Here is a 16,763-nt window from a genome sequence, read left to right on the forward strand (position 1 = left end):
CTATTCATATCACAAGGTCCTAAATTATTAGAAATTGTAAAAACCGTTAAATTTCAAGCTCCTTAAGGGGGTGGATTGCATCTTACTTACTGCATTGTATTCTTTCAAATGCTTAATGCAGAGCTCAATAAATACCATTGCTTCCTTGATAGGATGTAGGACAATCGTGTGGAGTCACATGAGGAGAGTATGGGCCTTGGAGTCAGAGGACCTGGGTTCTGATCCCAGCTCCGCCACTTGTCAGCTGTGTGACTTTGGGCAAGTCACTTAACTTCTCTGGGCCTCAGTTCCCTCATCTGTAAAATGGGGATGAAGACTGTGAGCCCCTCGTGGGACAACCTGATTACCATGTATCTGCCCCAGCACTTAGAACAGTGCTTGGCACATAGTAAGTGCTTAACAAATACCAAAATTATTATTATTATTATTATCTACACTCATTACAGTACTTGGTACATTAATAAGCACTTAACAAATACCAAAATTATAATTCTATGTTAATTTGACCAAGCAGACATGGAGAGCTTCTTGCCCCAACCTTAGGTAGGATGATTTGCAACCACTATTCGCAGCTAAAAGTGATAGCTGCTAGAATTGTGGAGAAAATAGAAAGCTGTGAGAACTAATGGAGTGGATTCAAGTATTCATATCAAAATCTCGCTAATTTCATACAACAAAATCAGGTGTGCTGTTTGCTTTGACTTTTTGACCATCACTTACAATCAACTGTTGCCATGAACCTCACTGTACTTTGTGGCATATACCTTTCCTTGTCACTGTGACAATAATATTAATCCTTCTGGTGGATAATGATGTCAACCTCATAATGTTTAGTACATTTCTGGACAGGACAACCATGATAATAAATATTGTTGGTTTCCCATCAACTAGTTCTATGAAATAGAAACTGCTTTAAGTACTGGAAACATTACTGCTTTTAAAAACTCTGTTCTTTCTCTATGCTCTGTGTTCTTTGCCAGCAACTTAATGGATCACAGTACATTTTGCAATTTCCTACAATATTTTTGAAGAAAAGCCAAGCTCTACAGTAATTTGGCTACTGCCTTTTCTTCTTTCACCCAACAAGAGATTGTATAAGAAACATTGTTTTCAAACACCAGGTTTGAAATGAGTAGCCAGCCTGCAAACAATACTTAGGCAAGGAATATATACCATCCAAGTCTAATGATCACATTTTAATCTACACACATGAACAGAGGGAAGGGAAAGTAGGTATGAGAGGAATCATTTATGGAAATATGTTTGTACATATTTATTACTCTATTTATTTTACTTGTACAAATCTATTCTATTTATTTTATTTTGTTAATATGTTTGGTTTTGTTCTCTGTCTCCCCCTTCTAGACTGTGAGCCCACTGTTGGGTAGGGACTGTCTCTATATGTTGCCAACTTGTACTTCCCAAGCTCTTAGTACAGTGCTCTGCACACAGTAAGTGCTCAATAAATATGATTGATTGATTGATTGAAATTCATAAACAAGTAATGGATGAAATCACCATTAGCTGAATTAGGAAAGTTATGGTGGTGATATTTAACTAGCAAAACCAACTTGAATGGCTCTCCCACCAGACATTTTAAAAGGGATTGAGACAGGAAAAAAACCAAATCAATTAAAAAAAAAATTCAACTTATTGGGCCCTTGTTGAAGGGTTGAAATAGAAGCTAAGGTCTTGATTTCCAAAGGTCAAGAAAAGGAGCTCTGTAAACTAACAACAAAATAAATAGATTTTAAATTACAGTACACACTGTTACAATTGGAAGCTGGCAAAAGAAATGAGTGCTTGGCATATAGGACATGGTTAACATGGCAAGGTTATTAATTATTCTCTATAAAAATTGTGCATGCCTACTAAATATCTGATGTTCCTTGAGATGAGTTGCAATTCTTTGTATAGTACTGATAGTTGAATTTAGGAAGAGGCTGCATACACTCCTAAAACACACACACACACACACACACACACACACACACACACACACACACACACACACACACATTCTCTCTCTCTCTCTCTTTCTCTCTCTCAAATAAACCTCTTTCCCTGAATCCCTCTAAGACTGGGAGCTGCCAGTTAGAAAAACCAGGTTTTAATATTTCTATTGCATTTTTTTCATCATAACCTCCGTATTGTTGATGTTGAATCCAAAAAAAAATGCCTTAATTGGCCCTTCTAGGATTGTGAGACAGTCACTTTAAATATTTCTTAAGGACACTCTCCCCCCTCATTGTAAATGTTTAAAGTATATTCATGACTTTTGTTAACTGGGAGCATGCAGAAAAGAATATCTACTAGTTCTCAACATTACTTTGTTATATTCATTAATTGCTGCCACCTCAAACACACTAATTTTCTTTAAGAATGTTTAAGAAAAGATGAAATATGAAAAGATCTATTACAAATTAAATTGTCAGATAACCTATTAGATTCCTGTGAACAGTGATTCAGATATCGAGTATATTCACTAACAACCTGGTAAATTTTATTCAGACCTTGACTTGCCACTTGTTAAAAATGTGACAATTTTAGTTAGAAAAGACATTCCAGCTGGTGAATGTAAACACAATCAAGACAGTGGAATCCTGACCATTTCATTCAATCATTCATTCAATTATATTCATTAAGCGCTCACTGTGTGCACAGCACTGTACTTAGTGCTTGGGAAGGTACAATACAACAATAAACAGTGATATTCCCTGCCCACAAGGAGCTCACAGTATAGAGGTGGGGAGACGAACGTCAATACAAATGAACAAAACTACAGATATATACATAAGTGCTGTCGTGCTGGGAGGGAGGGAAGGGAGCAGGTCAGGGAGATGCAGAAGGGAGTGGGGGATGAGGAAAAGTGGGGCTTAGTTTGGGAAGGCCTCTTGGAGGAGATGTGCCTTCAGTAAGGCTTTGAGGGGGGGTAACAGCATCTGTGCCTAAATTAGACAAGACTCTGGGCCCTCTTCTTCCAATATGCAATTGTACTTTTCATTCAAATGTAGTTATTGAGTGCTTACTGTGTGCAAAGCACTGTACTGTGTTAGTCTTCCAACCCAATTCTCCCACTATTTCTCTCTCCCCCCTCCTTGTTCCTAGTCATTCCCATTTTATTTTTGGTGGCATTTGTTAAGCATTTACTATGTGCCAAGCACTATACTAAGCACTAGGGCAGTTACAAGATAAGCAGACAGCACTCAATTTTGTATCACATGAGTCCCATAATCTAAGAGGGAAGGATAGGTATTTAATCCTCATTCTATAGCTAAGGAAACTGAGTCACAGAGTAGTTAAATGACTTCCCCAAGGTCATACAGCAGGCAAGAGTCATACCCAGGATTAGAACCCAGTTCCCCCTACTCCCAAGCTTGTGTTCTTTACATTAGGCCTCACTGCTTCCCAATCAATACTACTCTGTCATTCTAATCTATTTTCCCCCAGTTCAAACACCCCTAAAATCACTATCCTCAGCCAGTGAGGCTTCATAAACACTACTGGTTTAAGAAATGACGGGAGAAGAAGAGTGGTGCCTGGGGAATAGAAAAAAAGAGAAAAACAACAACCTCATACTCTAGTTGTTCTTGGCATTTCTAGTCGTTTTGACCAGTGAACCGTTTGTTAAGGCCCTGCCTCCAGTAATACCAACACTGTCTCTCATGGGTGGTCTCCTAAAGCAGCCGCATCTTCTATCTAGGTCTCTCCCACAGTTCTTGACCTTTAAAATTGACTTTTTTCGGCATGGCATGCAATCGGACATTACCAATTTAGGTAGGGTTAGCTCGATCCAGTTAACTTTCTTCCTCATTCCTTGTTCTCTCCCCTATGACCTGTTTGAATATAGTCATTTGTCTCCATTTCTTAATAAGATTATTCACCCTAGAGACCCAAAGAAACTGCACCTTGGGTAATAAATTATCAGTTCCAAGATATGCCTCAGAGCATAGCCTTTTGAACCATTAATGTGATATCTTTTAACAGAGATTGATCTATATTTCTGAGCACTGCTTTTATCTTTTATTTTTTTCAATAAAAGACTGGCAAAAAATATACAGCGCTTTTGGAATATACGCATTAACCTTCCAAATAACCAGTGACCCAAAGTGAGCAAAAATCTATGCTGCATTGGCAGTCACAAAAAAGTGGATTTTGTTTTTTAATTTCATGATTATTACTTTGTTCACACTATCAAGCTGGGATAGATCCACATTAATCAGGCTGGACACAATCCCTGTCCCATAGGGGCTCACAGACTGAGTAGGAGGGAGAATAAGAACATAATCCTCATTTTACAGATGACGATTTAATAGCAGTGTAGAGGTGGCTCTCAGTAATCTGCTGACAGGGTAGTTAGCTGACATGAGTAGTTGAGTTTCTAGGATAATCCAAAAACTCATTTGACCCAATAGGTTCATCTTGCATTCTATTATGAGTTTCCTTTCCTGATTAGATGCAAATGTGTTGTATGATGGTTAAGAGTGGATTGGTAGCAGGGGAAGGGGGAGGGAATGAGGAAAAGGAGGGGAAAAACAAAGACCAGCCATTTTATTTTTCCCATTTACATCCATTATGGCTCCCCTATGAAACCTGAGTCATTGGAAATATGAGTCCTTTCTCCACAGTACACAATAAACTACAGAATCTGCTCTAAAGTTAAACTCTTTAAAAATCAGATTGCCTATCTCCCTTTACCCTAGATGATGTACCCTTTCTCTCCTCCATTTTTTTGAATTACTTTATTACTTTACCAACTGCAAAGAGGACTTTCTTTTGCTAATTGGACTTAAAATCCTTTTTTTGGCTGCTGTGACCACTTCAATTTCAATGAAACTAAGTCATCTTGAAAAAAGCACCAGGAGAGTCCATTTTTAAATTATTATTACTTCTGGAAATAAAATAGGCACTTACCAATACTAATTTCATCATCTGTTTCTGCATCACCAATGCATTCAAATTGGAAGTCTTGCAGTGACTGTGAAAATTTCTGTACTGCCATGGACAGATCTAGAATTAAAAAGAGCACATTCAATTAAGGAAAAGATTATTCAAAGTTTTTCTCACAGAACTTTGTATTTGCTTTAAATTTCAAAGTTGTGCTTTTGGACTATATTTTGGAAAAAAGGAAAGTAGAAAAACTATTTTCTTAACCCTCAGAAATTCAGAAGTCAGGTCAGCAAGTTATGCAAACTCAAATTTTGGAATAATGAAAGTCCAGAGACTATGAATTATGGTCCTGTACTCTGTATTGGCAGAATACTTACTGACCACTCATTGGGTGCAATGTAGTAATAATAATAATAGTATTTGTTAAATGCTTACTATGTGCCAAGCACTGTTCTAAGCGCTGGGGTAGATACAAGGTTATCAGGTTGTCCCACGTGGGGCTCACAGTCTTCATCCCCATTTTACAGATGAGGTAACTGTGGCTTGTCCAAAGTCACACAGCAGGAAAGTGGTGGAGCTGGGATTAGAACCCATGACCTCTGACTTCCAAGCCCATGCTCTTTCCACTAGGCCATGCTAGCACTTTAGGAAAAACTCCAGATACCCAAGATACATTCCTCTCCCTAGCCATGAGAATAGATACCAAGGCAGGCAACCATTACACGGTTATCAGACTGGACATAATCTCTAACACCAAAATCCTGTGGCCACTTTCTGGGACAACATATGGGGTTAAATGGGCATGGCATATGACCTTAGGCAAGTCACTTCACTTCTCTGTGCCACAGTAACCTCATCTGTAGAACTGGAATTGAGACTGTGAGCCCCACGGGGGACGGGGACTATGTCCAACCCAATTTGCTTGCAACCACCCCAGCGCTTAGTACAGTACCTGGCACATAGTAAGTGCTTAGCAAATACCAGAATCATCATTATTATTAGCCTGGCTCAGCAATGACATTTCTTATTGTTTTTGTCTGCTTGTGCTATATCAATACTCACACAGCCTGCACCAAAATTCATCTGGATTAGCTTCATAACTTCTATTGCTAATCAAACTGTTAATCAGATTCATTCATTCAACCGTATTTATTGAGTGCTTACTGTGTGCAGAGCACTGTAATAAGTGCTTATGCATTTCAAGGAAATAGGTGAAGACATATAGACATATTTAACTAAAAATTTTAAAATGCTAAGCATAAAGCACGGTTTTTACTCTGGAAAACTTCAGATGACATTAAAATATATTGCATTTACATTACATTTATGCTATATTTAAGTATTTTAAAATTTCTAATATTATGTGATTGTAATCCAGATACTGTTCAAATCCCATTTGCAGCAAGTAAAAAAAAAAATACAAAAGCAAAAATAATTGAAGGATAATTGAGTCTTAAAAGCCTAGTTCAAACAAAGGTCTTCTTCCTCCACAAACCTAAAGTAAATTTGATGGGATTAGTTCAGGTAGTAATAACTGTATCCTGTTTAATCAGCTGTGAGAACCATAAGAAAACTGACAAGAGTTTACTGGTTTAAGAGTTTAAGGTTTTACTCCGTGTAGAACATAGTAAGCACCTCTTTGGAAAAGAGAACACAGGTAGGAATTAGAAACCCACATATCTGTAATTCTGTTCATTTATACTAATGCCTGTATACTTGTTTTGATATGTATATATCTCTAGTTCTATGTATTTATACTGATTCTATGGATGCCTGTTTACGTTCTTGGATGTCTGTCTCCCTCCCTCTAGACTGTAAGCCCGATGTGGGCAGGGATTGGCTCTCTTTATTGCTGAATTGTACTTCCCAAATGCTTGGTACAGTGCTCTGCACACAGTAAATGCTGAATAAATATGATTGAATGAATGAACGAACCTAGGATCTATAATGTTAGTTTGCATAAAACAGCAATACTAGACATGGTGACAATGATCCCATTCAAGATTTTGTTTCAACTTTTAAAATACAAAGATCCATCAGTTTGTAATCAGGCTGGCAAAATAAGTAAAAATCTAGTAGCCAGTTAAATTCCTGATAGATATTTCATGCAATAATTGCTTTCTCAGTACCTGGCAGGCTCTAAAGATCCCCCTCCACCATCCTCCCCCAAGAGGAAACCCTGGGAATGCAGCTCAATGTTACGGAAGTCCTTAGGAGATTCTTAAACAACACTGGGAAAATTCCTCCAAGATTTGGTGGGAGACTTAGTGGAATGGGTCAAAACTCCTCAGGTGAAGCCCACAGACTTGAGGGAGAAGGTATGTAGAAATAAAAGAACTGGCCATTGGGATGCTTAAAAAGTGGCAACAAATTGAAGAAATCTTAAAGTTCAACAAAATTCTATTTCTCCCCTTTCTCTTCTCTGTCACAGAGGTGATGCACTCTCTCCCCTAGACTCACCTCTTCTCCCTCCCCACCCACTTTCTCTCCTATCTCTGTGCCAGAAGAGTGGGTAGAGCCCACCACTGGGAAATCAAATATTTGCAAAAGCACTTCCTCTCTTCCACCTCCCACTCTCCAACACATGCGGTGGCTCCAAAAGGGAGGGAGGAGGCCCGCATCAGAAGATCATCAGTACGGAGAAAAACAGGAGGTTTGGGTTAGCTCGTTGTTCTCCAGCAGAGTGTCTTTGCGTTTTGGATTTCCTCTCCCTGCTGAAACTGAAACTTGAGAACCAGGACCAAGGGTCCTGCCACATTTGCAGGTGGAACCAAATTGAAAAGTGGTGTCACCAGCTTGGGGATGTCACTTTTAGTGATGTAGAGAAGCAGCATGGCACAGTGGATAAAGCACAGCCTTGGGAGTCAGAAGGTCAGGGGTTCTAATCCAGACTGCATGCTGTGTGACCTTGGGCAAGTAACTTTACTTCTCCGTGCCTCTGTTACCTGATCTGTAAAATGAGGATTGAGACTGTGAGCTCTACACAGCACAGGGACTGTGTCCAACCCGATTTGCTTGTATCTACCCCAGCGCTTAGTACAGTGCCTCACATATAGTAAGCACTTAACAAATACCATAGTTATTATTATTATTATGTCACCACTGCTGATGTCACAGGTTTCCCCCTCCTGTTCCAACTCTCTTGCTACTCTGCTGATGCTGTCTGCTTCAGCAACTACATAAGGGACAGCTAATGGCTTGGATTTTCAAAACTGAGCTCACTGTGGGCAGGGAATGTATCTATTTATTGTTGACCTCTCCCAAGTGCTTAGTACAGTGCTCTACCCAAAGTAAGCGCTAATTGAAAGAATGAATGAATGAAAACTGAGAAAAGCAGCTACATTCACACAGTAGTAAACTCTATTCTGACATCTCACAGGTCTTCCCTCCGAGCATTGCTAGGGATTTGGGGAATGTTTGTCCAACAACGTAAGACCAGATGGATCAAGTGCAGTACTATGCCAGAAGGAATAATCCATGCGCTTGCAGGCAGCTTCTGATAAATTGAGTTCCACAAGGCAGGTTTTTCTTAAAGTAACCCTTGTGATGCAAGAAAAGTGGGTCCATCTTTAAAAAGTAACTTATGGTCTCAATTAAGGTAGAAAAAGCTGTAGAAGTAGTTTGGCTTACTAGAAAGAGCATAGGCCTCGGAGTCAGAGGACCGGAATTCTAATCCTGGATCTGCTGCTTGTATGTTGTGTGACCTTGGACAAGTCACAGCATCTCTGTGCCTCCGTTTCCTCATCTGTAAAATGAGGATTAAGGCTGTGAGCCCCATGTAGGACATGGACTGGGTCCAACTTGATTAGTACAGTGCCTGGTACATAGTAAGTGCTTAACAAATACCATAGTAAAACTATAAAGATAATTATGTGCTGAAGGAGTTGGGGATGGGACAAATTTCCAAGTGATTAGGGGGTGAAAACTAAAGTGCATGGCTGATGCAGTAGTCATGGAATTAAGGTGAAGAAATGAGAGATTTGTCAGAGAAGAGTTTCTGAAGGAGAGGTGACTTTAGAAAGGGTTTCAACTATGTATGTTTCCCCTTTAAATGTTATAGAAATGTTGTATCTTCTTTATCCAAGATGGCTAGAATCATCAGTCTCAGAGACTAGGTGGAGAAAAGAGCCTGGGTTATTTCAAGATGAGTCTGAGGGAAAAGTGCAAATCTTTAGAGAAGCAGGACAGAAGAAACAATATCATGATTTAAAGTGTGTCTATTTACTCTGTTGAATTCTCCCAGTTGCTTAGTTCAGTGGTCTGCACCCTGTAAGCACTCGACAAATACCACGGATTGATTGACTGAAGCCTTAGACAAAGGACATCACTGTTGATAGCTGGAAGATAATTACCACAGACCGATTAGCCTGGGGACACTGCGATCCTGAAGGGAACAGTTCTTTTGGAGCAGAAGCTCTGAACACTGCGAGGCCAAAAAAGGAAAGGCAAAAATAGAGTCAGGTGCTCCAAACAGCAAATATAACAGCCCAAGAAAGGGAGGCTTGTGTATGTGCACAGTGTGGTTGGGATCGTAGGTCCCACACTGGCTTTTTCAACCACATGTGACGCATTAGTAAACTTCTCAGTCAGGGGTGTCTTCTCCTTGTATGGAGGGCAACTATTTATATAGTTGGCATATCACCTGACCATCTTTGGACTCCCACAAATATAAAAAAAACACCCAAACTGGCTCTCCTGGGTACCTGAGGAAAAGGGTCTCTGCCTAGCTGGAATCAAACAGTGACTCAAAGGAATTGATTACAAATCCAAATTTTCTTTACGTGCCCTTAAAATAATTTTGTGGACATGAATGTCTTTCTGAAACTTTTTATTTTTAGAAAAGGTTTCTCTTTGCTGAATTTTCTTCATAAGATTCTGATGTTTGCCAGCCTGAAAAAGACTGAATTGGAGGGTCTAAAAAAACTAGTTACTTGGGTTTTCCCTCACATTCTAAGCAATAGCAACCTCACTGTTTTTAACCGAGGCAACATTATATTACTCATTTTTGAATTCTTTAGATTTTGCAAGTAGTTTTCCCCATGAGTAGTAGAGAAGCAGCATGGCCTATTGGATAGAGCTCAGGCCTGAGAGTCAGAAGCACCTTGGTTCTAACCTAACTCCAGCTCCACTACTTCTCTACTGTGTGACCTTGGGCATGTTATTTAACTTCTCTGTGCCTCATCTGTTACCTCATCTGTAAAATGGGGATTAAGACTGCCAGCCCCATGTAGAACAGGGATTATGTTCAACCTGATCAGCGTGCATCTACATAGTAGGTGTTAAAAAATACCATCTATTAAAATTTAAAAACAATTTGAAAGCAGGCTCTGTTCATCAGAAAAACCACTGCTAGAAACAAGATGATGGTGATGGTATTTGTTAATTGCTTTCTATGTGGCAAACATTGTTCTAAGCACTGGGGGTAGATACAAGGTAATTAGTTGTCCCATGTGGGGCATACAGTTTTAGTCCCCATTTTACAGATGAGGTAACTGAGGCACAGAGAAGTTAAATGACTTGCCCAAAGTCACACAACTGACAAGTAGTGTGGCGCAGTGGAAAGAGCCCAGGCTTTGGAGTCAGAGGTCATGGGTTCAAATCCCAGCTCTGCCATTTGTCAGCTGTGTGATTTTGGGCAAGTCACTTAACTTCTCTGTGCCTCAATTACCTCATCTGTAAAATGGGGATTAAGACTGTGAGCCCCCTTGGGACAACCTGATCACCTTGTAACCTCCCCAGTGCTTAGAACAGTGCTTTGCACACAGAAAGGACTTAATAAATGCCATTATTATTATTATTATTAAAAGCAGGTTCTGACCCATCTTTAAAAAATTCAGAGGTAATAATCCATCAACCATATTCGAGTGCTTTCTGTGTGCAGAGTGCTGTATTAAGCATCTGGGAAAGTGCAGTATAACAGAGTTGGTAGAAATGTTTGCTGCTCACAAGAAGTTTACAGCCTGGAGGGGGACACAGATAGTAACATCAATAAATTGTGGATATGTACGGAAGTTCTGTGGGGCTGGGAGTGGGGTGAATAAAGGTGCAAATCTGAGTGCAAGGGCGATTCAGAAAGGAGTGGGAGAAGAGGAAATGAGGGTTTAGTCAGGGAAGATCTCTTGGAGATGTGTTTTTAATAAGGCTTTGAAGGTGGGGAGAGTGATCATCTGTCAAAAAGGGAGGAGGGAGCTCCAGGCCAGAGGCAGGACGTGGGAGAGGGGTCGGTGGTGAGATAGATGATATGAGGTACGGTGAGTACATTGGCATTAGAAGAGTGGAGAGTGGAGTAAGCAGACCAGGTTGTACTAGGAAATAAAGACAGTGGGTAACTAGTGATTCAACACGGGCAAAGCCTACCAAGAAAAACTGTGAAATCCCAGTCCCTTAGAAGGAGAAAATAGCAACAGTCCAAAATACTAAATGACTTCCAGATGATAATAATGAGGATGACTATTTCACTGTCTCAATACCTCCTTAAGGATGAAGCAATCTATAATCAGTAACCCTCAACACAAAGATGGAGAAATGAAAAGTCCAAATAATTTAAATTGCCTAAACCCAGTCACCCTAGCTTCTAGTACTGTGCCCGCTATGAGCAGAGTTCTGAATTAATGACAGTAAAAATAATAGTAATAATAATCATGTTTGTTAAGCACTTACTATGTGCCAAGTATTATATTAAGCACTGGGGTAGATATGAGATAATAAGGCTCCACTTGGGGCTCGCAGTCTTTGTAGGAGGGAGAACAGGTATTGAATCCCCATCTTGCAGATGAGGGAACTGCAGCACAGAGAAGTTAAGTGACTTACCCTAGGTCACTCAGCATTCAAGTGACAGAGCCAAGATTAGAACCCAGATCCTCTGACAATTAGGTGTCTTAGGAAGCTACAATAGATGTGGAAAACTTTCTCATTGCCACCAAGAATGGGTGTCAGGGCCAAGATAAATACTTGCATTATTGTTACTTTTTTTGACAAGTAGATTACTCTGTGCTAAAAAGGTGGACAAAAAAGTGGAAATGGCCCTCCTCACCCCTTACTAAGCCACACTGAATATTATACTCGATGGCGTCTCACCAAATAGGTGTGGACATGAAGGTGATTGTTGATGTTGAAGTCTCTCCAGCATGGCTCAGTGGAAAGAGTGTGGGCTTTGGAGTCAGAGGTCATGGGTTCAAATCCCGGCTCTGCCAGTTATCAGCTGTGTGACTTTGGGCAAGTCACTTAACTTCTCTGTGCCTCAGTTACCTCATCTGTAAAATGGGGATTAAAACTGTGAGTCCCCCCTGGGACAACCTGATCACCTTGTAACCTCCCCAGCACTTAGAACAGTGCTTTGCACATAGTAAGCGTTTAATAAATGCCATCATTATTATTCTATTCTGTTCTGAAGCCACAGGCTGAACTCATTCTCTGAACTCAGAGAAGCAGCATGGCTCAATGGAAAGAGCACGGGCTTGGAAGTGTTTTAGACTGTGAGCCCACTGTTGGGTAGGGACTATCTCTATATGTTGCCAACTTGTACTTCCCAAGTGCTTAGTACAGTGCTCTGCACACAGTAAGTGCTCAATAAATACGATTGATTGATTGATTGATTGGGAGTCAGAGGTCATGGGTTCAAATCCCAGCTCCGCCAATTGTCAGCTGTGTGACTTTGGGCAAGTCACTTCACTTCTCTGTGCCTCAGTTACCTCATCTGTAAAATGGAGATGAAGACTGTGAGCCCCATGTGGGACAATCTGATCACCTTGTATCTTCCCCAGTGCTTAGAACAGTGCTTTGCACATAGTAAGCGCTTAACAAATCCCATCATTATTATTATTATTATTCTCAGTGCCCAGGGGAATGCAATCCAAGCACCAATCTTGCAGGTGGTAGGATATGCCTTTCAATCAATAGTATCTGAGCACCTAAAGGGAGTACAAGAGCACTCAACTAAGCACTTGGCAGAGTACAGTAGAATTAGCCCCTATGAGCATGCTCTCAAGGAGCTTACACTCTAACCACTGGTGTCTGAGCAATGCTCTCTGGATGACAGGGGTCAGAAAAGGTACACTACTGAATTTTCATGGCCCAAGTGTCCAAAATTGGGGCAGGGACTGTGTCCGACTGGCTAATCTTGTATCTTATCCCAGTGCTTTGTACAGTGCTTGGCAGAGAAAAAAACTTAACTTGTCCGCTGTGTGACCTTGGGCAAGTCTCGGTACCTCAGACTCGGTACCGGCACTTCTCGGTACCTCAGTTACCTCATCTGTAAAACGGAGATTGAAACCCAATTTACTTATATCCAACCCAGCACTACAGTGCCTGGCATAAAGTAAGCACTTAATACCACAATCATTATTATTGTTGTTATTAATAATAATTACTATTATATTTATTATTATCGTTATTTAAAGGGTAATAGAGGGCAGTGTCAGCAGTGAAATCTTCAAACTGAAGGACAACGCTGACACTTTGTGCAAAGCTCTGTTCTATGGCTGGGGAAAGGTAAGCTACTGAATTACACAGGAATCTGAGTCCCCTGGAGGTCAGGGACCAAAGTGGTAAAAGAAAGGCAGCCTCCTTGGGAAATCATTTGGTAAAGTCAAATAAAATAATGTCACTTTGATCAAATTAAGGTAAAATTAGTCTTGGCTCAGGACCAAATCCCACTATTTATATCAATGTTCTTATGCAGAAATAACACATTTTGACTTGACACAGTTTTCAGGACAACTGTGTCATAAAGGCGAGGATTGTCTGTAGATTACTGTCCTGTTTGGGACCTGGCCTGTCCAAGTGGAATGAACACACAACTGGGACTCAGAGGGCATGAGTTCTAATCCCAGCTTGGCCACATGTCTGCTCTGTGACCTTGGGCAGGTCACTTAACTTCTCTGTGCCTCAGTTATCTCATCTGTAAAATGGGGATTAAGACTGTAAGCCTTACATGAGACAGGGACTGTGCCCAACCTGATTAGCTTGTTTCTACCCCAGCACTTAACAGTGATTGGCACATAGTAAGCGCTTAACCAATACCGCAATTATTACATGTACAATCCACAGTAATCTCTGCTTGGCTAACCGCAGCCAAGATTCTTCAGTCTTCATCTTCCCATCTCTCCAAAGACTTAGTTCCATCTGTACCTACAATCGGGGGCTAGGTTGGCTGAGTTTCCTTTATAAAGTCAATCACAGCTACAGGAAGGAAGTATTCCACAAAGAGAGCCGTAGGACAAAATTAGAGTTATGGCCTTCGAAGCCGAGTACATTCTTCAGACAAGGAAAACCACAAAAAAGCAGCAGGATGAATAACCCTTGGAATAAATGCTACTCTTCATTAAGCCTCCCACTTTCTGACCACTTGGGAAAGCTACACAGTTCAGCAGACCGGCGTAGACATCAATCTAAGGCCCACTTGTTCACAGCAGGAAGGGCTTAGAGATACGTTACGTCTGATAATAAATGCAGAAAGCACCATCGATATAGAAAAACCCCTGATAAAATTCGGAACTCAGGTTTATTTTACGAGGACACTCCAGAGAAAAACAGTATTGTCTAGCTTTCAGAATTCAAACATCAACAGAAAGCTTTCATTCATTCATTCATTCAATCGTATTTATTGAGCACTTACTGTGTGCAGAGCACTATATAAGCGCTTGGAAAGTACAAGTTGGCAACATATAGAGATGGTCCCTACCCAACAGCGGGCTCACAGTATAGAAGGGGGAGACAGAAAACAAAACAAAACATATTAACAAAATAAAAGAAATAGAATAAATATGTACAAGTAAAATAAATAGAGTAATAAATACATACAAACATATATACATATATACAGGTGCTGTGGGGAGGAGAAGGAGGTATGGCGGGGGGATGGGGAGGGGGAGGAGGGGGAGAGGAAGGAGGGGGCTCAGTGTGGGAAGGCCTCCTGGAGGAGGTGAGCTCTCAGTAGGGCTTTGAAGGGAGGAAGAGAGCTAGCTTGGTGGATGTGCAGAGGGAGGGCATTCCAGGCCAGGGGGATGACGTGGGCCTTAAAGGATAGACTAGAAGTTTCAGAGAATCATCCCAAAATAAGACAAAGGAAACACTTGATGACTTTTAATAAGTCTTCAAATTATATTGGTCCTTTAACTCGAGGTATTTTCCACCTCACAAGAGAAATAGAACATGGAATCTTCAAAAAATCATTATCAGCTGTATTTTATTGAGCCCTCACCATGTGCAGAACACTGTACTTAAGCGCTTGGGAGAGCACAATACAACAGAGTTGGTAGACATGTTTCCTGCCCAAAAGGAGCTCATTATTTGAGCTATATTACTCCATGGGAGTTGGTTTAGTGGAAAGAGGAAAAGCCTGGGAGTCAGAAAACCTGGGTTCTAATACCGGCTCTACCACATGCCTGCTTTGTGACCCTGGACAAGTCACTGAACTTCTCTGTATCTTAGTGACCTCAACTGTAAAATACGGATTCATTACCTGTCCTCCCTTCTCCTTAGATTGTGAGCACTCTGTGGGACAGGGGCTGTGTCTTTTTTGTTTTTGTATTTGTTAAACACTTACTATGTGCTAGGCACTGTACTAAGCACTGGGGTAGATACAAGTTAATCAGGTTGGACACAGTCCATGTCCCACATGGGGCTCACAGTTTTAATCCCCATTTTACAGATGAAGTAACTGAAGCACAGAGAAATGAAGTGACTTGCCTAAGATGACACAACAGACAATAGGTGGAACTGGGATTAGAACCCAGGTCCTTCTGATTCCCAGGCCTGTGCTCTATCCACTAGGCCATGCTGCTTCTTCTATCTTCCCCAATGCTTCCCCTTCAAAGCCTTACTGAAGGCACATCTCTGCCAAGAGGCCTTCCCTGACTAAGCCCTCCTCTCCTCCCACTTCCTTCTGCATCACTGCATCCCCCATCCCAGCCCCAAGGCACTTATGTCCATACCTGTAATTTAATTATTTATATTAATGTCTGTCTTCCCCTCTAGACTGTAATTTTGTTGTGGGAAGGGAAGGTGTCTATTGTTATATTGTGCTCTCCCAAGCACTTAGTACAGTGCTCTGCACACAGTAAGCCGCTCAGTAAATACGATCGACTGACTGACCGCAATTATTGTTACTACTGTTGTTATCATGGGATCCTCCTAGGTTAACAACCACAGGGAACATCAAAGTTGGTCCTGTGTCAGGTACCAGAGACATGGTCATGGGGTCCAGGATGTGGGGACAGTGGTCCCATATCGGAAGCAATGGTTACTACTGTACTGTGGCCACATCCCCTTCAGGGAGCTCAGTTTCCCTCCCTCCCACTTTCTCCAATTTCCCATAAATGTCGCATTGTTGCAGAAACTGTAGAAAGGGGTTGGAATAGTTCCACCACAAAAGAAGCTGCCTGGATGAGGAAGAGGAACTAATGTTGGCATCTTGCCTAGCTCCTCAATAAAGAGCCAAGGAAAAGGCAAAATAGGGCCACTTTGTGAAACAGGCCACAGCTTGCCCTGCCCCCTAGAAGAAAAGCCTAAGGATCATTATTCTACATTTTCTGTGTTTTTCTGTGGTTACTTTCAATAAGCTCTTTATCCTTCTTAAGATGAAGCTTGCTGTTCTCCTAGACCAATCTGAGAAAGATGGGTGGACCTTGTAGTGTTAAGAGTTTATATTCTTTTTTTCCTCTTCATTTCTGTTACTTTCATCTCATTTTCCTTTTTCTTCCCTTTCGTTTTACATATTTTTAATGGCTCATAAGACATCCTACACAAAGATATTTTATTTAAGATGCAAAAGGAGGAATACTTATCTAATTAACGAAACCGTGTAAGATGATGATCTTTGATGATAAGTATAGTAAGTTCCACGTATTTTTTCATTACTTGAGAATCGCTGG

At 40.8% G+C, this 16,763-nt stretch overlaps 1 protein-coding gene across 2 annotated transcripts in view; it reads right to left on the bottom strand.

Annotated features, from left to right (window-relative positions):
* ARHGAP42 (Rho GTPase activating protein 42) overlaps positions 1-16,763 on the bottom strand; it is a 176,687-nt gene that overhangs the window by 122,647 nt on the left and 37,277 nt on the right. For both annotated transcript variants that reach the window (XM_038761754.1, XM_038761755.1), the window contains exon 2: positions 4,915-5,010. In XM_038761754.1, coding sequence (XP_038617682.1) covers positions 4,915-5,010 — 96 coding nt within the window. The remainder of the gene's footprint in view (positions 1-4,914; positions 5,011-16,763) is intronic.

Source organism: Tachyglossus aculeatus, chromosome 20 (genome assembly GCF_015852505.1).
Source record: "Tachyglossus aculeatus isolate mTacAcu1 chromosome 20, mTacAcu1.pri, whole genome shotgun sequence".
Taxonomy (NCBI): Eukaryota; Metazoa; Chordata; class Mammalia; order Monotremata; family Tachyglossidae; genus Tachyglossus; species Tachyglossus aculeatus.